We start from the raw sequence: 23,963 nt of genomic DNA on the forward strand, positions 1-23,963 counted from the left end.
TAGACCTACTTATTTACGTATTTTCTTTTCAATGAATGAGGCTTACGATCAAAGTCTCGTACCTCGTATTTGTGAGTAGGTAGGTACCTAAATGGTCGCGCACCGTGCGGTTTCAGAGGAATTTTCACCCGCGGACGCTCTGGCTGTGGAATGAGCTCCCTGCCGTGATATTCCCGATGAACTACAATATGGGGTTCTTCAAAAAAGGAGTGTACAAGTTTCTAATGGGTCTAAAGCAACGCCCATGTGACACCCCCTAAGTTACAGGCGTCCATATGGGTTACGGTGATCGCTTTCCATTAGGCGGACCCTATACGTGTTTGCACCGACGTTGTATAAAAAAGTTAGATAAATAAAACCGTGTTAACGATTTCAATTCGTTATATTTTTCTAAATATAATATATAATAGGTAATTGTATGTAAATGACAAATATTGATATCAATAACACTTGTACAAACATTAAAAATTATATAAACACAAAAAATATCACCAGGAACTTTGTCATGCCTCATCAATATTTAGTAAAAATCGATTTTACTGTCATCATCATCACAAGGATTATACTTGTATCATATTGACCATCGTTTGTAGTAAATGAAATGAAAATGTCAATTCTAATAGTCTGTGTGGCGAACGAAAATAGAAGATGGTATATTCTAATACTAGAGATACGGTACGATGGATTCTCTTTAAAAACGTAGTCCTCATGTCTCTTCCAAGACATTGACGCTATGAAAGTATTTTTATTTAAGTTGATGTATTTTAATCATACGCCAACCTACGTTTGATTTTTCGTAAGTGGTCTTGGGACGGTCGTCCCCTTTAATCAAGATTAGTATTTCGTTTCGTTTTCTACAAACGATGAATTGGTAATCTGGCCCAGGTTTCCAGGCATATAGGCGCGGGTGTGGCACGGTGTTGCAAAAGTTATACTTAACTAAATACCTAAACCTAAATATAATACTTAATCTCAATATCACACCCATCAATTAAACGAAACTCTGCAGAGTATAGGTGTTTTCCTAATAATTATTGTTTACTGAAATAGTATGAATGTTTTGGAATGACAATCAAAAAAATTTGCGCCTCAGAATACAAATTATTTGCAAAACCGAATCAAGCTAACTTAGCACCGACATTGTCATTGTTATTATTAAGTATTTAGAAATATGACACTTGAACTCATATTAAATGAGGAGTGTCTTTTCAAAAGGACTTATTTCTATAAGTCAACAAGGGTTATATGTCTAGGAAGACATAGATAAAAATAACCTCTGTTGACTTATAGACTTAGAAATAAGTCCTTTTGAAAAGACAAATAATGTTTGCAAAGGTGTCGAACCATCGATACAAGTTAACCAAATTATTTTGCTAGGTATACCTACGTATATTTAACATTTCTACAAATAGGGAATCAATTCAAAGTCTGAAGTTGAGTTGCATGGTTTGATCCGATTCTGCTTTCCTACGCGTGGGGTACAACTGTTCACATTTTTGTTACGTCTAGGAAGGTTACTGATTTAGGATCAAAAATCCATTATGTCCATCAAGTCTGCATCTCCCAATTATTCTGTCTTATCAGTTTTTAGTCCACCGCTTGGTAGTGGAGGCGGAGGTACATTAGGTATGGCGGGGTCCTTCGACGCGTAATTGAGGAGATTCAGGTCACTCGGCTCTGAAGGAGGCGCGTCTGCACTTTGCGCAGGAGCGGGTGCTACAGGTGCAGCCCTCGCGGGGACCAGCGCAGGACCTTGCGGCACCAACGTATTGGCCAAAGGTCTATACAAAGGTGGCAAATTCGCGTACGGATTGAAGCTAAACGGATCATACGGGTCGTAGAATCTGAAGCCAGAGTACGCGTAGGGGTAGGTGAATGGGCCGACTTGTGTGAATCCATTGTAAGCTGGATTTATACGTCCCAGTGGCAAAACTTGGGATGGTAAGCCGAATTCGTTTAGCGGTATGGGGGACTCCGTGTTCGGAGGCAGCGGTGACGCTGTTGTGGGTTTGTTAGTGTCGGATTCGGGCTGCGGTTCAGGCGCCGGTGGCGGGACTTCGCTGGAGGGGGACTTGTCCTCGGGCGGGGCTTCTGAAGGCGTGGGCGGTGACTCTGGTGATGGGGCGGGAGGAGCAGGTGCCGGTTGTCCCTTGGGAGATGGCGGAGGAACCGGTATTAGACCCTGAAAGTAAATGTATAGGCCTATTTTAGATTTCTGTTAATTACGAAATAGCATACTTGGTTCGGTATTAGTTTTAATTGTGTCATGTATAATAATAAAAAATAATGGATTGGAAAACCTACATTACTGATAGGATAGTCCCCATACACGAAGGGCGAGTATGGGAAACCGAAAGGGTCGTGCAGCACAGGCTGGTATACCGGGTAGGCCTTGCTGGGTTCCAGGTTCTGGTTGGACGTGATGAGCGCGTTGTACACCTTCGGCACTCGGCCTGGCGCCGGCGCGGGCGCGGGCGCCGCGCATGCTGCTCCGAGCAGCAACGCAATCTGAAACGTAATAGGGCATTTATTAATTTCTAGTGTTAGGGATAATCATGTTTTTATTATGATATACATAGAAGGCAATCGAGCAGACGGGTCCCCTGGTGGTAAGCTATTACCGCCGGCCATAATACGGTACCTGCAATACCAGGTACGTAGCAAACGATTACCATGATTTCGTTATTGTAACTAGCTATCTCTATCGTTCTACCGAATTGGCGCAAGAGAGCTGGACTGCGCTCCGATCGGCGTCTAGCGTCAACGGTTGTCATTGCAGCTAGGCCGGCAGAAGAGTTGGAAATGCGTTACCGACTTTTAAGCCCATCTTAAAGTACGCTCTTTTCTTTTCGCCGTATTGTAATATTACTTAACTGCAACTACTACTAAGTAAGTACCTTGTTTTACAATTCTATGTTAGTTATTTCCCCTGTACAGTCACATGCAATAATATGTTATTCTAGCTCTGCTATGAATGCAGCGAAGTAACTAATTAAGAATCTGTGGCAGCGGCAAGAATCTTGTCAAAAGATTATTTTATTTGTTTGACAGGGCGTGTAACATTTAAATGTTAGTATTATGCTAGTTGTTTATGCGGCATATCATCAATTCATCATCATCTTCAATTACATCAATAACTGTAGTATTACGAACCCGGGGTTTTTCTCAAACGAATATCGTGATCAGTATTAGTCTCTAGCCACTGGTAAATACTTTTAGCCTATAATTTACCCCTAGTTATGATGGAAACTAGTTTATTGAATCTCATTAAATGCGTACAGCAATTAGGATTTGCCTTGAACACTGCGTCAACGATTATATTGCCCGTCAAGGAATAACACCAACCTACGAGCCACGTGCATTAGTAGGTACCACTGTAATCTAGATAACCTGCATTCATGCATTTCTTATATGTAATTTATACTAGACTAACGCCTGAATTGTAGCAGTAAGCATGTTTGTAGTGTTATTAGAAAAAAAAAATCCCTAAAGGTAGGGTCAAGCACAAAATGCTCAAATTTCAATGCCACTTTTAACGGTTAAGGGGTTAAATTAACGAATTTTTTATATTGCAGTTACAAATTGCTAGCCCATCGCTCTAAATACGATTGAACCCAAATCCCACAAGCGACTTCTCCGGCACCTACAGGTATGGGAGAAAAAGGGGTGATGAAAATCTTAACCCGGTCACAATAATAATTTATTATTTTGAGTTTATATTTTGAAGTTACCTAATAAAAAAATATACCCACATTTAATGGCAGTGCAGCAACTTTGAATGTCAGTATCTTTAGAATCACACCATTCAAATTAAGTTTGCAATGAACCCGCCGTGTTATGGTCACGGTAACCCGTGACTTAAAGGTTTAGAGGTAAACGTCATAATTTAAAAGAGACGTTATATAACATTTGCACCGGCGGCGGGGCTGCCAAAATCACTACCGATTGCCAGCGACTGTGGCATAACTATTATTGTTTATTTGCGTATATTCAGCTCTATACGTGCGTTTTTCTAAACGTGCATTAGAGAAAAAATCATAATTAATTTAGTGAGTTAGTTTTCAAAAATCCAGTCTTATAAAAATCAAGATAATAAGATGCTCTAACTGGAACTTGAATTAAATAAATCTATTGGATAACGGACTATTTCACCGACTAAAACTATCAATTTTACATTCTTTTGACGTTTTTTTTGAAAGCAGCCTTAAGAAGACCTTTTGTACTGAGTAACAATACGGAAATGTTTTTTTAACCGACTTCAAAAAAGGAGGAGGTTCTCAATTCGACTGATTTTTTTTTTTTTTGTATGTTACTCGATATCTCCGAGAATCGTGGACCGATTTTCAAAATTTTTTTTTTGATCGAACGGGTATAACCCCGAGATGGTCCCATTGGCACCAAGTCAGGGTCTGATGATGGGATCTTGGAGAAATCGAGGGAACTCTTCAAATGTTATAGGCACATGTAATGTTTTTGGTGTATTTTTCAAAGGTACACCAGTATTTACGCCTGACAGTAGTAATTTTATGTGGCTGAGCTGATGATGGAAGGTCAACTCCTCAATGGTTAGGAGTTAAAGGATAATTCTTTCACTACTGTACATATATTCGGACTGATACATATAATATCACTAGGAACCACTAAAAATCAACAAATAAATTAACTTTTTAACAAAAAATAAAACCGCCTTCAAAAATAAGCGCGTTACAAAACACGGAGAAACTAAAAAGCAAAAAGTAATAAACCTTTGAATTCAGATTTCTTATCGTATTGCAATAATCTAAACATCCAAATTATAAACAAATCAATTATTTTTGGAGTCGATACCAGCCTGTGTATGGTTGGGTGGGGCAAACAGGCAATAGCAAGGCGACGAACAGGTCTGGTACCGACTACAAAAATAATTGATTTGTTTATAATTTGGATGTTTAGATTATTGCAATACGATAAGAAATCTGAATTCAAAGGTTTATTATTTTTTGCTTTTTAGTTTCTCCGTGTTTTTTAATTGGCAATAACTCTGAAACTAGACGAAATCTAGAAAAGTTTATATGACATTTTAGTCTTAAAATGTGACCAAGAATACGCTGTTAAAGTTATTTGGGTTCCTCGCGAGCACCTTGTATAAAGATTATTTTCATAAATTCTGCTAGCGGAACCTATGCTTCAGAACCTTAAACCTTAAACTTATCTAAGACATCTTAAGTTGGAGAACGCGAGCTGAGCTCACTCTATCGTAGGCCACGTCTTTGCCTTTGGCTAGTCTGTGGCCAAGAGTAAGCCCATTTATAATTTAAAAAAACAAAACGCTTTTTTAACGACGTTTGGTATTTAATTAATATTTCATTGTTACAAATGAAATATTAATTAAATACCAAAAGTCGTATCGTGAACCACGCCTAGTAGGTCACATGTTAGGTATATTAATTATAACCTTGTTTTGTCTTAAAACACCATTTGGTTTAAGCGTAATAGGTGCTTAGATTAAGACCTACGCTCATATAATAGCTTATAAAGCTATTAAAGTTTTTATCACGGTTAAATACTGTTTACCTAGGTACTTAATTAGTTTGTTCTAGTATTCGAACCAGTAAAAAAAATAACAATGTTAATATAATACATTAGGCACTCCTTAAATCTCATTAAATTGTCAAAAGGGCTCTAAATATTGGCTCTTATATTTATAATATGTACTGATAGAGTGACAGACAGATAGAACAGATGGAGTTGAATAAAAGCTTGTAAAGCCGAGCATTGTTATAAATAATTTATATATTACGTGTTGCATATGGAGCAACACCTGTAAATAAATATTTATACAATTTTTGCATACCTACCCTACCATACCATACATGTCGGCTACGTGGGTATGCATTTGATTATTTAACTTATCGAATCAATCAAGGAATTTTTTGATATCAGACTCAAGGGCTCGTTGAAGAGGAATGCTGAGAATGTACCCGCCTTCTGAATGATTCTGCCTCTCCAAGTAAATATTTAAAGCCTGGCCAAATATATGTATGACTCCCATGCGATTTTATACTGGACTGACATACAAAAAAGCGTACCCCTGAAATGTATGGGCCTGGAAGTGGCCAAAATCATATTTTACCCGAATATTTTTGCGTTTTTATTTTTTATAAGAACAAATGACATATTTCTTTATTTTAAAATCATGATATCACGCCAATACACATTTTCAAAAAAAATCTTGCTACAAGTGAATGTTATTGCTAATTTGCTACACATGGCAGTCTAACATTGTTGCCCTGGTTTTTTCTATTGTGAATATTATTACTAGTTTTTCAGAGCGTGCACGCTTTTGTTGTCAGGAAGCTAATTTGATTATAATTCAATCACTTAATTGGATGACCTTATTATTGCCAATGTGTGGAGATCGGTATGATAAAGAACCTTCATGTTACAGGCATAGTTGAGATAGTTAAACTAAGGGAAGAAACGATGAGATGAGAGTCCCTCAAGTTCCGAGTACGGATGAAAAGTATTTCATTTCGAATACAAGGAAACGAAAATACGTAGACAAAGTGCAATTTTTTTAAGCAAAAATATTTTTGGGGCATATCCAACGGCTAATCCCGTTGCTAGGACATTAGATTGCTGGGACAAAAGAACAAATTTATTGTAGCCACCGTTTTAAAAACCGCAAAAGGGATCATTAAAAAACCGGCCAAGAGCGTGTCGGGCCACGCTCAGTGTAGGGTTCCGTAGTTTTCCGTATTTTTCTCAAAAACTATTGAACCTATCAAGTTCAAAACAATTTTCCTAGAAAGTCTGTATAAAGTTCTACTTTTGTAATTTTTTTCATATTTTTTAAACATATGGTTCAAAAGTTAGAGGGGGGGGACGCACTTTTTTTCCTTTAGGAGCGATTATTTCCGAAAATATTAATATTATTAAAAAAACGATCTTAGTAAACCCTTATTCATTTTTAAATACCTATCCAACAATATATCACACGTTGGGGTTGGAATAAAAAAAAAATTCAGCCCCCACTTTACATGTAGGGGGAAACATTTTTACATGAAACATTTTTTTCCATTTTTTATTTTTGCACTTTGTTGGCGTGATTGATATACATATTGGTACCCAATTTCAGCTGTCTAGTGCTAACGGTTACTGAGATTATCCGCGGACGGACGGACGGACGGACGGACGGACAGACAGACATGGCGAAACTATAAGGGTTCCTAGTAGACTACGGAACCCTAAAAAGTGCCCGCCGTAATTAGTTAGGTTTCTTAATCGACAAAAAAAGTCTGGTGCCGTAGCCGAATGGCATTTCTCCGATGCGAAACGAAAACGAAACGCCGCGTAAGGTAGTCTGGCTCTGTCGCGTCAATACGCAAGAGCGATAGAGATAGATATCTACGAGCGTTTCGTTTCGTGAGCGTTTGTGCCATTCGGCTACGTACCCTGGTCACATTATTGCCCAGCTTTTATAATTATACTGAACCCCGTCATCGTATGAATGATACACTGAGTATTTTTTGTGCTGCGTTCCATTTCTTAGACCTTGAGGGTGCGGCCAAGGCACGGCATTGTGCCGACTTCCGGATCGCAGCCGGACACGACCTGAGACTCATTCGGTCACCGATACCAAATGTACAATTAAAGGGCACGGAGTCGATCATAATGAAATTGACATCGATATTAAACGCTTCGTCTGTGCCAATGTCCTAATATGGTCCAAATAAAATAAGTCTTGCGCCAGCGGGGTTGCCAAAATTTGCTGTCAACCTAGCTTAGTATAACCAAAGAGGATCGAGTATTATAGAGAGTTACTGCCAAAGTAAAATGTGTAATCACAGTGCATAGACACCCATCTCTCGACACAAGCTTAAAACTTTTGAACCTCAGTTTTGTCAATTTGGCCCATATTCTTAATTTGATATATGTTAAAATGTCAAATATTATGAGAGCCATCTAGCCGAGCGTTCCCAAAGGTGTAACGCCATCTAGGCCACCGTACCTTTTTCTCTATGCCTTTGAGGTACGTTTTTTTCGTAGACCTTATCCGTCTATACGGACTACGGAGTTACAATATGTCTTTGGTATAACGCTACGTTTACTCGGGCTTAGCAACTCTAAACCTCAAAAAGTAATATAATTATTATATCTTGATGCCTTTCGCAAGTCATATATTCAATGAGATTTCTAAACAATGGGATCATGTGGTCACAGAGCGTCAAATATTGACCATCTGTCGTCAAGCGTACAAATATTCACGCAACTAAGTAAAGGCTAAGGTACTATGCCAACTTTAAGTACCACATTAATTAATGTCAGGCCCCGTAGCCGAATGGCATTTCTCCGACGCCAAACGAAAGCGATACGCCGCTGGCTCTGTCGCGCCAATACGCAAGCGCGATAGAGATAGATATCTACTAGCGCTTCGTTTCGTGAGCGTTTCGTGAGCGATTGTGCCATTCGGCTAGCCACCCTGTAAACTGATTATATTTCTGCGTTAAGTTACCTGCGTGCATAAACGTGTGTAGATAATATTAAGCCACGCCAACATACTTCAAATTTTGGTTTCGAAATAATTAGTCTAGATTAATGGTCCACCCACAGTTGCAGATAATCTAAGGTTTCTCTCGTAGCCTAGTATAGGCGTATGAGTCAAAGGATTAAAATATTGTCATGGCAAGTAACGACTAACGTCAAAGCTACGTTGGTAATAAGTATCAAATGAAATTGGATACCATTTATGTAAATATTGTCTCATAAAGGACGTATTGAGATACATATAATAGGACTTTTAGTCATAAAATGTATAAGATTTATACCCAAACGGGGTAATTTTAAGATACTTATATTAGGTAAGTATATACATGCAATCAAACATCGCTAAGTTTAAAATGTCAATAGCAATACGAGTAGGTATTTAATTGATAGTAACGCACATTGGTACGAGTATCTATTAGGGTGGTCCACATTTGTATGGAAGAAAAATAAATATGACTAATCCTTTCTCCACATGGTTCCCTTTGTTCTATTATGAATTAGTAGTTTATGTATCAAATTTTAACCCATTTGCTCATTATTTACAGGTCGCTTTATTATTAAAGGCAATTCTTAAAATTTTCAACAGGTGCCATACTTTTCAATAGGTTACGTTCATAATAGGTACAGACAAAAATAAGATGGAGTGAGCGACTGAGCGATATACCAGCACATTGTGCTTTTTCACAAACCGAATCAACTTTAGTATCATACCCATCTTTTTAACAGTTTTATTTAAAACAATCGACCACTCAAATGCTATAACGTACCTACTGGATCGATGTATTTAATTACTGTAGTGATGAATGGTCACATTGGCCACATTATGTGTCTAGTTTGAGTTTCGCAACGCGGCATGTGAAACCAGCGGTCGTGGGTGCGGTAAAGAACATTGTCTGGAGATAATATCTCTGTCCTAACAATTTGAGACACATTAACCCACATGTTGATGAACTTGAAGCTAAGGCGTTGACTTTGCGGGTGATTAATTGGTCTATTGTTTTGACTGATTTGACAATGACAGCGTTTACACGACTTTGGCACGATTTTGGGGAAAAACAATAGATCTAGTTCTGTTTGACCCCCAGATTTGAATGAATGCTATTATGAGTATTATTTACAATAGGTACTATTCTGATAACCTGAGAATAAGGACTTATTTTTCTGTTACCCATGAAGATGATGTAAGAAAATTCAAAATTTTGAAAATTAGTTATGAGGAACGGATCGTACTCAGCGTTGATTCCAAAACATTTCAGGGTAAGATGAAAGGATGACATAGGTAATGGAATAGAGATTTCATTAAAGCTGGAATATCGGAATTTTCGCATTTACTTACTCGAATGAAGGTTTAACAATAAGAGTGACAGAGAAAGATCCCTGTAATGGACGTAGATATTTCGATTCTCGCAGTTCGCAGTAGATATTTAGAGTCTGTCCGGAAAGAGAAGGATCGTGTACCTAATACCTATTCTGTGATATCCGTACAGAATCTATAGCCCTGTTGTTACGCTCCTCGATCTACACAATTTGTTTTGCTTTATAAATAGTGCTATTCCATTATTGTGTACAAACGTCTCCTACTCCATGACTAATTGAAATGCCAAGGTCTTATCGGTCTGTCCGTAGTTCGATGGACTCTGGGTAGGTGTACATTACAGACTGCTACGTAAAGTAGGGTGATAATAGTTAGGTACGTATAGGGTTGTAAATAGAAAAAAAACCAAATGTTTTTTTTTCAGAATTGTGAAAAAAAAAACATGAAAAAAAACCGAACATCATGGTTTTTTTTCTAAATATGGTTTTTTTTCAGATGAACAAATAATACGACAATAACGGTTCTTCGTGAGTTGTAACGTGTTTCAATAACAATAACGTAAATTTTAATTCAATTAACATTCAGTATACAAACGTTTATTGGGGAATCCCCGATGCGGCGTGCAGCGTGGAGGCGGTGGTGTTGCCAACAGTAAATAGTGATAACTACCAACTACATATTTCGTAAATGTTACTTTTATAAGACCAGAAATTAAAGTTATTTCATTAAATTCGTTTAATAGTTAACATTAAGTCTAAAAAACCGTATAAAAGTATTAACTACTTTCAAATTTTGAGATTTCGTACTTTAGAAAAAAAACATACTCCAGAAAAAAAACTGTTTTTTTTCACGGTTTTTTTTCATGTTTTTTTTTCAAGCCAGAAAAAAAAACCGTTTTTTTGCAACCCTAGGTACGTAACAAGTATAAAATAGGAACGAGAAATGTTTGCACATTAAGCACGATGCATGGATATCACGGCAAAAGAAGGTTTATTTGATTGATTTTTGTATTGAAACAAAATTCTTGTAAAAATGAATTTTCGATAGTTGATACCTACATTCACAGGTGCACATACATTATTATGTGTTAAATATACATATGTACTTAACAGTGTAAAATGACAATAAAATACCACCTTTTTTTAGAAAGTGCACCACTTTAAGTATCTTAGTATTTTCTAAATTTAGATTCATTTTGACCCTTTAAAGTATAATCAATTCATGGTCAATTATTTCAAAAATAAAGTAGGAATCTTCTCTTCTCAGTATTAATATTACATAACGTTGAAACTATTCGATCACTGGCGACTGATTGCTTTTAAACCAAACCCACAACATAGTATGAAAGGTTCGACCATAGAAGGTTTGTTGATTGACTTGCCTTAAAATATTATTTACGCAACTCAAATCACGCAGCTTCTCCACATCAAAACTCATTCCTCTTAAGAGGGCGTTCGTGTGAAAAACAGTGAAATCGCAACCGAGCGCTTGATCATACCGTGTGTGGTATCAAATTAAAGGGCTTTGCAAGTAGTTTACAAATATATATCACATTATAGGAGTTTTTCTACTTGGTCTAACAAAATATGAGAAAATGTCCAAAAGTGCAGATTAATTAAGTTTAATTTTAAGATTAATTTTTTAATTTTAAGTAAACGTTGCAGATTAATTAAGTACAAAAATTTTTTCGATGTGATGTAGATTTTCAAAGAAATTGTCACTTAATTATAAGTAATTTCTGAAAAAAATTGAATTCGTCTTAGTTTACGCTTTTTTAAAACCTTATAATCAAAATGTAGTCTGAGAAGTTTGTAGTACAGGGTATACGAATTATAAATTTACCTGTTTTAGTAATCAAAATTGTCCAAATTTTACAAATAAGATCGACTAATTCAGCTCTATACGTGAGTTTTTCTAAACGTGCATTAGAGAAAAAATCATAATTAATTTAGTGACTTGGTTTTCAAAAATCCAGTCTTATAAAAATCAAAACAATAAGATGCTCTAACTGAAATTTGAATTAAATAAATCTATTGGATAACGGAAAGTGTAGTATTTTACCGACTAAAACTATCAATTTTACATTATTTTGACGTTTTTTTTTTAAAGCAGCCTTAAGAGGCCCGCCGTCCGCCCAGTAGCGCTTTCATTGGGAAAATTGTGTTTTCTGATAAATCAATTGGTTTATTTTATATCAGTATATTACTATTGTTCTCCTACAATTGTCATATAGTTTTATCACTCGCGTTATTGCCGTTACTGCCGTTTAATAATAGACGCGAACGCACAGACTTCATAATCTCCATACATACCATAGATAGAGAAGCCAACGCATTTAAGTATTTAGCGTCCCGAATTCAATTTGAATGTCTAAGGTAAAATTTCTAAATGTTCTGTGCGCGGACGATAAGCAAAATAAGACTAGGTATTGTGATGAAAATCATAAGTGGGGGAATGTATAGGAGAACTATAGTCATTATAGTTAATTGGTTTATTAGAAAATAATGGTTCCTATCAGTGTGTCAATCGACGGCCGATGTCCTCTTAAGGTGTCGCATTACGCATCTTGATGCAAAGATGTCATAAGACAAGGTTAACATAATTTTGCATAAATAGCCAATAAAATATTGAGAAAAATTTAAAAGTTTCCATTTCATCGTCTTCCAATGAAATCTGAGTCAGTATTCTTTGAGTTTTCTTAAACTCGTTCCGCTTAAGGTGTTGCATAGCGCATCTGACGACTAAAGATGTCATAAAACAAGGTTGAAGCCACTTTTTTTGCATATATGGGCAATAAAGTATTAAGAAAATTTAAAGGTTTCCATTTAAATTCCAATGAAACCTGCGGGTATAAGAAAGATAAATGGTGTAACATTTACAACGAGGTCTGTGCATCATTGTGCATTCTCTGTTAAGGCTAGGGGTCGCTGACCCTGCGCTTGCACAGGCTGCGCAGACGTAGACTATTGAGCGCATCTAAATCACGAAGCTCCTTATTCATTAGAATAGGGGGCTTGCTTGGGGTTTTTTTAACCGACTTCTTTTAATTCGTAGTCGAATATTTTTGTGCCTATTACAAGTAAAAGAATCTTCATTTGTCTAAGATTTAAGTTTGTTTAAGTTGTTTCTTTATTGAATAACACAAGCAAGTAAATACATAATAATAATTAGCCCATGTACGTATCAACTTTGTGGAGAGAGCTTGACATAAGTGCAAAACTTAAGTGCAAGTCCTTGTGCCTATTTTCGTATAATGTTAATCATTTATATTTAAATACACATTCATGTATAATTTTAGCTATAACGATAATTTTATTACGTTGGTTTGCGTGAACAAGCGTGTAAATTCTACTTAAACTAAGTAGCCACTTATCGACACCGAGGTAAGATTACACGTTAGTGCAGACAATAGAGCATAAAAACCCATCAGACATAGTAGTGAAGAAAAACAGAAGCGGAAAGAATGTTTTATCACTTTATTATGTCCATTTTGTTTCGGTCATATATGGGTGAATCAACTATTCCTTGCCCTCGATGAAAATATTTTGCTTAAAATAAAAATAGGGAAACTTGCTGATTTTATGTGATAAACTTGTAAGAAATATATTGAATTTAGATGTGCTGACATCAGCACCGATTTATTTTACGTATTAGTGTGGTATGTATATCTTCAATGGGAAATCGACCAGGCAAAAGCTCCACTGGGTCACTACGAAATGTTTTCTCTTAATGCGAATAAAACAACATGTAATATAAAAGTAATTATGTCCATTTTGTTTCGGTCAAAGACATATATAACTTCGTATAGTATAGACAGATACTGCAGTCTAAGAAAAAACACGTAGGTACCATCGGCTGCAAAAGTGCATGGAGAAATTATGAATGTATTCATTGGTAAATTCGCCATGCACTTTTGCAGCTGATAGTACTCGGAATCGTCAAGAAAATGTATGGTCGTGGGGATGGTGGCACCTGTGGTTGATTCTCGGCTAGATGGCGCTTTAATATTTGATAATTTTCACATATATCAAGTTATGAATACCTATGGGTCAGATTGAAATTCAAATAAAGCTTCTATCTATCCATCTGTCTATGTATCTATCAAATTCCAAAGTTATAATCCTGTGCCAGGTGATGGCGGTCTACACACTGTGACTACACATTCTACATTGACAGTATAATCCATACTATAATATTATAATTGGGAAAGTGTGTGTATCTGTTTGTTTGTCCGTCTTTCACGGCAAAACGGAGCGACGAATTGATATGATTTTTTAATTGGAGATAGTGACGACGTGATCCGTCGGTCTCTTGCGTCAGTCAATGTGCCGGCCCTTTTAGAGCCGACCGGCATATCTAGGACGGACGGTAAGAGACCGGATGGGATGTCGTTGGTTCCGTGGAATATGGGACGGGTGCTGGTTTGGGACGCAACTTGCGTTGACACACTGGCCCCGTCTCATCTCCACCGAACCTCTGTGAGGGCAGCGGCAGCAGCAGAGGCGGCCGAGAAAATAAAGGTAGGAAAATACAGCGGTCTCGGCGCCGAATATATTTTTATTCCATTCCGCGTCGAGACCCTTGGTCCGTGGGGCCCTGGCGCTCTGAGTCTCTTCAAGGACTTATCGAAGAGACTAAGAGACGCCACCGGCGACCGAAGAGCTGGCAGCTTCCTCGCTCAGCGTACTAGCTTGCCAATCCAGCGAGGAAATGCTGCCAGCGTCTTCAGTACTATGCCACAGGGGCCGTTTTTAGATTTACTTTAGTTTAATTTTAGTTTTATTTAGTTTAATTTAATTTTTATTTTATTTTATTTTAAGTTTAATTTTAGATTTAATAGTTAGTTTTTTTATTGTAAGATAATTTTATGTCCCTAATGTTTTATTATGTTATATATTAAAGTATTAAGACATTGGAGATAGTTGAAGAGATGGAGAGTGACATAGGCTACTTTTTGTCTCTTTCTACCGCGAGCGAAGCCGCGGGAAAAAGCTAGTTCTCTATATACTCGATCTTCTTTGGTTTCGGGGCTATAAAGCAGATATGTGTTCAGCCTCAGGCACTAAATGCCTTGGTCACTTTTTCTTTCATATGTATAATTTATTTCGTTTTTTTTTTAACAGATATGTGTAGTGACAAAAATATAGTACATGTCCCAGTGAGTAGGGTATTATTGGGGGTTCTGGCTCACTGCCTGTTTGCCTGGTTTTTACTTTTTACTAAACACAAGCAACGGAAAAATGAAAACCAATATTTGCGTTTTTGTGCGATTGGTAAAATGAATTGATGATATTGCCACATTCTCCATACATTGGTCTAGCTCAATTGTAAAAACCAACCGCAAATAAGCAGTGAGCCAGAACCCCAAAAACACCCTACTCCAGTGTTTGACTGGCTTAATAGTTGACAAGATGCAAACTTACGTTTAAAACCAAGTTGCTTAAGCATCTATTTGAAAACATTCGTGACTAAGTATTTGTATTATGTCTCACACTAGGTACGAAATCATTATATATATATGTATGTATAATATATATTTATGTTTAATATATATTTTATTTTATTCGGAATATGTATTTATTATATGTATATGTATAAGTAGGTTTATTGCGATAAGTATGAATACTGACTTGTGTTTTCTTATTTAATTTTTAAAATCCTGCACCAAACTAAGCTTTCTGTTTAGCCCAATGGTTGACTAGTAGAGAATGCCTCAAGGCGTTAAGTCCGCCATTTGTACTCTTTTTTTGTAAATTTGTGCAATAAAGTTTAAATAAATAAATAAGATGACAAGTACTAGAACCGGGCCCGTTTATTACAATTTCCATGACAACCCATACGATTTGACAGTTCGCGCGCTTGTAATAGTTGTAATACAAGGCTTGAACCGCGCACTTTTAATAGTTTTAATACAAGGCTTGTACCTTTCGAGAAACGGGCCCCAGATCAGATCATATAGCATGTGTATTTTTAATGGCATATTCCGAGAGTTTACCTATTTGCCTAGGTGCTTGTTGTTGACGTTGAAAACATGCACCATCCGTTTATGTCAAGAAGTTAGTATAACTGTGTGGGCATGTATGCCTGTTTGCTGGGCTTCTTGAGTGTAACAATTATTTACATATATTTTGCAGTAGTACTTATACCTAGAAACATCTACAGTTTTTTCTATAATAACAGTCTGCTTTGAGTAATGATTTTTTTAAAGTCAAGAAGTAGTAAAAAAGTAAGAAAAAAAGTGTTGAAACAAAGGAAAACCGTAAAAACATTTCCATGTAAGATATTACCCAGACGAGACAAGTTATCACTGTTATCAGTTTACATGTAATCAATCAATCAATATCATTTATTGCAAACCATGGTATTACTTACATTAAAGATGTTACAATACGAAGGAGGTCGCATGGCACCCCGGTAGGGTATGGCAAGCTAAGCTTTCAACTTTAGGCGCTTACTCTACAGATACTAATTCAACTCTATAAATTCACCTTACAGTCAAAGTAAATTGTAGTTAGGTATAGCTCGACTGTTTCGTATATAAAATCAATTTTGTATATCTACCTATGTACAGAAAAGTAATGCAGCAAAACTACGCTCATGTGACGACAGCACAACATTCATTATTTTTTCATCACCCCAGCTGGTAAAGCAACTGGTACTTTGCTATTCGAAAACAGATAGCAAAATTGCATTTTATCCACAAGAGTTTAAAGTAGTTTCATACAAATTTTAACTTGATGTCTTAAGCTGCCTATAAATGATGATTTTGAATCATAAATATTGAATAAATTGATGGATTTGATTTAGTTTGATGATTTATAGTCAGTATTTTGTTCGTGTTGGTGTGGTGAAAAATATTGTGTTTTACTCGGTGGCAAAGTTTGTTTAACCTTCTTGCCTTGAAACCCTTGCAACGCTCAAGATTCCAGTTTTTGAACCACTCGCTACGCCTGCGGTTCAATATCGGAATCTTTCGCTTCCTCGGGTATCAATATGGGCACATGCGGTTAAACAACAACTTTGCCCCCTTGTAAAACAAATAACTATTACTAAAGCATATAAGAGTTTATATGATTTACCTTTTTGCATATTTATTTATGCGGTCAACTTTCCGGGCACACTTCCTAACAACCATGACCTAGGTCAAATAGGTATTTTATTGAAATAGGCTGCTGAATGGCAGCGCGTATTCATTTTGCAAAAACGTGCGGTGCGAATTATATCCAACGTGCCACACGGGACCCCGGCTAGGCAACTGTTCATTGACAGCAATATAATGACACTGACATCTCAATACTTGTATCACATGATTAAATATATTAGAAGTAACATTGAACTATTTCCAATAAAGACATTTAAAAGTTCACGTATCACACAAAAACATCAAAACATCTTACACTCAGCATGTTGTCGACTCGCGAAATCGAATAAAACGGTTCTTATTGCGGGACCAGGTATCTATAATAAACTACCCGACAACATAAAAAATATTAAAAATGAAGCCACATTCTATAGTAAATTAAGGAAATGGCTGACTATTAATGCTTTTTATGACATCTCAGAATATTATAATAATAGTGCAATTTAATGTTCAATACGATCACATACTATTATTATTTTTTTTTTTGTAATTATTGTTCAACATCTATTTCTTTTTTTAAATTAATTATTGAATTTATTTGAGAGTATTTTCTATTTTTAAAATGTAATAGTGTAGTTATCATAATTAGGGTACAACCTAATTATGATAATTTAACTTTAACTTTGACATGTAAAATTGTTAATTTTATGAATAAATGAATATGAATATATGAATATGAATATGAATATCTATATATCTTTGATTAAGTATTTTATAATGTTACCCTTCATCTGTTTTTGTTGTACCAAAAAAATAAATTATGAGCCAAATTAATTACTGTGAATACAAGCATACCTACTAAATCTAAGGCCAAAAGGCAAATAAAAGTTATTCTTATTTTAACTAATATAGGTTACCGTGAGGTTACCTAATCATTTATTATAATGTAGGTATAAGTTACTGATGGAGGTAAAGTAAGTAATAATGATAAATATTCTAAATAGTATGAATTCCATAACTCGGCTGCTCACAGCAAGAAAACGTTGTATCTTTTGTACTTTAAGTGATATCGGGTATGAACAGTTTTCGTGTTATTTGATGAGACACCGTATAAAATGGATGTTGCTAAAAAAGACCGTCCATTTATTTTTTTAAATGAAAATTTCTCAAATCCTAATGCTTGATACTGATAAGGTAAGACCCCGTGTTTCTGAGGTCAAAAATAAGGAAAACATGCCACATGTACTTATAATTATGAGCTAAGGTAAAAAAAAATAACTGTTATTTTTTTCAAAAAATAATCATTCGGATGTGTTTTCACTTAAAAAGTAATTGTTATAGACTTTTTGTGTTGACATTTAATTTTTTTCTAAATTAATTCTGAGGGATATTTTTTATATTATCTAGGTACAGGTACAAAAGGCTTTCATCTTAAAAATCATAACATTCATGACCAAACTGTAAAACAAAAGTTTAAGTGAATAATAAAGCTTGTCACTCACGTGCAAAAGCAGGGAGAGCCGCGTCATGTTGCGCGCGAGTCGGCGAGTGGTTGTCGAATGGCGGCCGGTGCGCCCGCGCAGCCGCGGGTCGCGCGCCGCTGCACGCTGGAAGAGCCTTGGACTTATCGAAGCACGGTGAGGTGCATACACGGCGATAGTAAGAGATATGTTTACGATTTGCAGTTTGCTGTCAACTTGCACATTACATGACTCGTGTACTAGGGTTTTGTTATACGAGTATTGTAAAATGCTTCACCATCACATAAACTTATGACCCACACAATACATGTGGTAACATTACTTATTTAAAAGTTTAAATATCAATTATTAATTTATTATGCACGTATTTAAAATAAAAACGTTTAGATACGTCATACATCGACCAGCTTAAGTTTTTTCCTTTAAAAGAAAATTGGTTGGAGCCCAGGAGTCAATATTTTGTACATCCTGAAACATTTTTCCACGCTACACTTTCAGGTTTACTGATTGTTTGATTGATGGTTTACTTAAGTAGGACGTAGAAGTTTAGAATATTCTCATATTACTTGCTTATTGATTGATATGATGTCTTTAAAGTTGTATGCCAAAGTTGAAATTTGTTTGAAATTACATTAAATAAATACAATACGTTCCAAACATTGACATAAAAGTTTAAATTTCATACCCATGCGCGGTAATCTCAACCAGATATAGCTAATACCCGCATCGCTGTGTAGAGCTTGGGAACTGTTTTTTTTTAACAGTGTTATGTCGAGTTGGGTGGTAGCGTTTTCCACGAGCCAAGCAAGTGTACTGTGTAAGTACAAAGAGGATCGAGTATTATAGAGAGTTACTGTCAAAGTAAAATGTGTAAGTAATCACAGTGCATAGACTGCCATCTCTCGACACAGGTTTAAAACTTTTGAACCTCAGTTTTGGAAATTTGGCCCATATTCTTATCTGGGCAATTCCACGTAACTGTAATGTAAGTGACCACTTCATTGCATGTTTTTTTATTTATGATGCAAATTGAAGTCTTAATTTATCTCTAGATAAGCCTACTTTTAATCCTTAGATATATTGATATTTAAATTAGCACCATGAATAAAAAAACATGCAAATCACTTACATTACTCTGTTACATGGAATTACCCATCTGGATATATGTTAAAATGTCAAATATTAATATTAGCGCCATTTAGCCGAGCGTCCCCCAAAGGTGTAACGCCATCAGACAGACAAACAGACAGACATACAGACAGACACACCCACAGACAGACACGTCAAACTTATAACACCCCGTCGTTTTTGCGTCGGGGGTTAAAAAGTTCGTTGTCGCTTCTAGATCTTTAGATCTGGCGGCACGTCCTTGCTGGCGAATGCAGCGGCACGCCCAGCGGCAGTGCTTTGTCCTACTAAACTGATAAGCTTCAAATTATAATTAGCCTTATTGCGAACCTTACCGTCTTGCGCTTTGGGCTGATTTAGTAATGAGTAATAAGTGTTCGTGATCTTACAGGTTGGGAATACAATTAAGTTCTAACAATGAATAAGTAATTATGAATGAAGAGGAAAGGGTACGGTCGCCAACGTAGTCCTCGTGAAAATATACATATAATATAATATATATTATGTATTAAACGTACTTAAATTTAAAATTGTCATACAACTCAAAATTATCCTAACTTTTAAAATCACAATTAAATCAAAAGTAGTTACAGCAGAACTGTGGTTGATATACAACCAATTGGGTCAAAATATTTTAACGCTGTTCAATGAGCGACAACTGATTCTTCAGAGGTGTCTGTTGAGCTGCAGTCAGGTAATTCAATAAATACTTTCATATACAAAAACTCAACTAAACGGGGTAGGTTGAGTAGATACATGAAAGTATTTAAGTTTCAGCAATATTATTCTAGGATTTATATTATACTTCGTACTAAGAATCGTACCTACCTCGATTTTTTAATTAAATACTATCATAACTACACTGATGAATGCCTACAAATTTATTTTTTTCCAAATGTGTATTGACGTGATATTATGATTTTAAAATAAAGAAATATATCATTTTTTCTTATAAAAAATAAAAAAATTAGAACACGCAAAAATATTTGGAGAAAATATGATTTTGGCCACTTTCAACTCTTTCAAGCTGCGAAACAGCGCCGTCTAATTTTAAGCCTTAAGACGCTACAGGAGCGAAAATACTAAAATGGAAAGGAGCCCACATTTCAATTTAAGAATTTCAGTTAAATATACTAGTGTTATTAACTAGATTTATCGAAAAAAAATTGTCCATTAAAAACAACTCAATTAAAAGATATTGCGAAAAAATCTTTAAAATCGAGGTTCCGCTCTCGACTGTTTCCTCCTTCAAAACAATCAATCGGAACGAAATTTGAGAATCTGAATAGCAACAAAATGATCTGTGTCGGACCGTTTAGTTTTTTTGGCTAATTGTTACCAATCTTGTGTATCACACCTTTTTTGTCTCATAATGAAAAAGGCTGTTTTTGGAAATTTTTGATTGGCTCTAGCGTCTTTAAAAATAAAAATATCAAAAAAATCAAAACGGTCTGACAAGGATAAAAATAATAATAACCTGGGTTGAAAAAATCATTGCTCTATCTTCAAAAACCAGGGAGGAAATAGTCGAGAGCGTTTGTATGGAGAATTGACCCCTCCTGTATCGTCTTAAATGCCCATACATTTCAGGGGTACGCTTTTTTGTATGGGCTTTGTCAGTCCAGTATTAAATCGTCGTCACTCAAGGCAGTTATTGAATAAGACCTAAGATAAGCTCAAGAAGGCTTGTGTCGTGGGTACTCAGATCGAAGGTACGAGTATTTAAACATTTATATGCAAACATAGAAAACGTCCAAAACGTGGGAAAAAATATATGTGCTCATCAGTCTCATCCCTCAAATAAACTTACCTGCCCTTACTACCTACTTACCTGCCCTTACCGGGAAACAATCATGTCGAACCCAGTACCATCGGCTCCACATCTCCACAAGGCAGGGTACCAATACCCACTAAAATTAATAATCAAAAATTAATAATCATTGGCATGCTTCATTACGGTCACCCGAAACTCTAAGGTGAAATGTGATTGTCATTTGTTGACAGTGTTGTTTCGAGCGTGTAGGCATGACGTTTCGCCAATTTGTCTCTTTTTGCGCCTGACGGTGCTGCTCATTAAATTTGCTGAAGCTCTGCTATTTTCAGTGATCGGGGATTTGGATGCCACACGGGGTGAATTACCTCAATCATTATGCTAGTATGGATTGCCGCAGGGCTTTATATGGCTAGATAAAGGACAGTTTATTATCATAATCACATAATTTACCTTTATAATGTTATATGTATATTGGTTGTCAATGTATTGCTATTTGCTATTACGGGTCAATGTTTTAAATGGGACATCAAGTCATCAATGTTATTACTGCTGAAATTTTTTTCCCCTCACTAGCTCGGAAACACGTGTTTTGTCCTTTAATACCAGCGGGTAAAAACGCATTTTATCCACTAGTGGGTAAAGTAATTTGACCTTGAAGAAAGTCAAATTAACTGCTTTAAAATTGATAAAAGTAGGTGAATCTAGTAATAAAGATGATTTACCACCTATGAAACTACTGGAAGCAGTGATAAACGCATTTTCCCCTCACTAGCTCGGAAACACGTGTTTTGTCCTTTAATGCCAGCGGGTAAAAACGCATTTTATCCACTAGTGGGTAAAGTAATTTGACCTTGAATAAAGTCAAATTAACAGCTTTAAAATTGATAAAAGTAGGTGAATCTAGTAATAAAGATGATTTACCACCTGTGGAACTACTGGAAGCAGTGATAGGCCGGCAATAGACAGTCTTAAAAATTCATAATCTTAAAAAAAAATTGTATGCAAACTGACAGTTCAAACTGACACTGACAGATCTGTCAGTGTCAGTTTGCATACAAATCTTTTCTAAGATTATGAATTTTTAAGACTGTGCTGCCGGCCATAAACACATTTTTTGCGTTGTAGTTTCCTCGCTATAGTGAGGGGAAAAGTTTTGTGTTACACTCGGGTGCAAATGTATTTTACTTCTCGTGTATTAAAAAACTCGCAAGTTCAGGATTCTATTCTCGAACCACTCGCTTCGCTCGATTTTTGCGTTGTAGTTTCCTCGCTATAGTGAGGGGAAAAGTTTTGTGTTACACTCGGGTGCAAATGTATTTTACTTCTCGTGTGTTAAAAAACTCGCAAGTTCAGGATTCTATTCTCGAACCACTCGCTTCGCTCGTGGTTCAACTATATAATTTTTTCACTTGCTCGTTTTTCAATTCCACACTCGGCGTTAAAATACAACTTTGCCCCCTTGTATAACAAATAACTATTCTTAATTAGTTTAATATAGACCTCACTTACAATAAAATATGTGATTTCATATAAAAAATCAATTTATTATCATTCAAAAACACTACAAGGCATACCCAACTACATCATCAAGCCTACTTTACTAACTACTTCAGTTTTTGGAACTGTTTAATTTACAGTTTACACAAGCGAAGGTAGGCCCTAGGTCACGCGGCCGCGGTAGGCCTAAGAAGCGCTGGCTGGACGTCGTGACAGCGGACATGGATGAGAACAATCTCTCACCTCAGGATGCCGACGACCGGGTAAAGTGGAGAAGGCTGAGCAGGAAAGCGGACCCTGGTGCTAGGCCGGGAAAACGCTAGGTTGAAGAAGAAGACACAAGCGAAGGTAGTTTCTTAACATCAGGCGATCCGTCTGATCATTAAATTTGTCTACTATGACATGAAACATTATCACGAGCCAGACGGCATATCCATATATCCATATCACTGTTTCTACTTGACATTCCGTAGTGTGGCATCCAAATCCCCGATCACTGCTATTTGCCACTACGTATTACAACGCCATCTACATATTGTTATTGACTTCACGCGACTCAATGCAGAAGCAAGACGTTACGATACCTATGCGTAGCCATATCTGTATTTAACTTTTAAAGTTTTCGATAGAGGGCAGCACCTGTATCGTACATGTTTATTTAGTGTATTAATTTGAATTTTATTCGTGTATTTTTTATAATTATTATAATGTAACAAGTTTGTAAGCAATTTGTTGAAGCTATTGTGATATTTTTTAATGAATAATCATAATACAGCATAAGTACATACCTATCATAATATTTAATAATATATATGAGAAGAGTTTAATTATTTTAAAAAGTAGGTAGGTAACATAAAACGGGGTGGCTTTGGAAACATTTGGGATTACTTTGTCATGGCCAAGGACCATATGATATAATACGGGACAAACAAAGCCTATACAAAAAAGCGTACCCCTGAAATGTATGGACCTTTTAGGCTTATAACTAGATGGCGCTGTTTCGCAGCCTGGAAGTAGCCAAAATAATATTTTCCCTAAATATTTTTGCGTGTTTTTATTTTTTATAAGAACAAATTACATGCTTCTTTATTTAATTAATATCATGATATCACGTCAATACACATTTTGAAAAAAAAAATTGTAGGCATTATCAGTGCAGTT

At 36.1% G+C, this 23,963-nt stretch overlaps 1 protein-coding gene across 1 annotated transcript; it reads right to left on the minus strand.

Moving 5' to 3' along the window:
• Positions 1-369: 369 nt before the first annotated feature.
• LOC125225807 (vegetative cell wall protein gp1) lies at positions 370-18,634 on the minus strand. Its single transcript, XM_048129661.1, has 3 exons — positions 18,425-18,634; positions 2,305-2,508; positions 370-2,182 (listed from the first exon to the last, which is right to left on the minus strand). The coding sequence occupies exons 1-3, from the start codon at positions 18,449-18,451 to the stop codon at positions 1,568-1,570; spliced, it is 846 nt and encodes a 281-aa protein (XP_047985618.1). The 5' UTR covers positions 18,452-18,634; the 3' UTR covers positions 370-1,567.
• Positions 18,635-23,963: the final 5,329 nt, after the last annotated feature.

This window comes from Leguminivora glycinivorella, chromosome 4, assembly GCF_023078275.1.
Source record: "Leguminivora glycinivorella isolate SPB_JAAS2020 chromosome 4, LegGlyc_1.1, whole genome shotgun sequence".
Classification (NCBI taxonomy): Eukaryota; Metazoa; Arthropoda; class Insecta; order Lepidoptera; family Tortricidae; genus Leguminivora; species Leguminivora glycinivorella.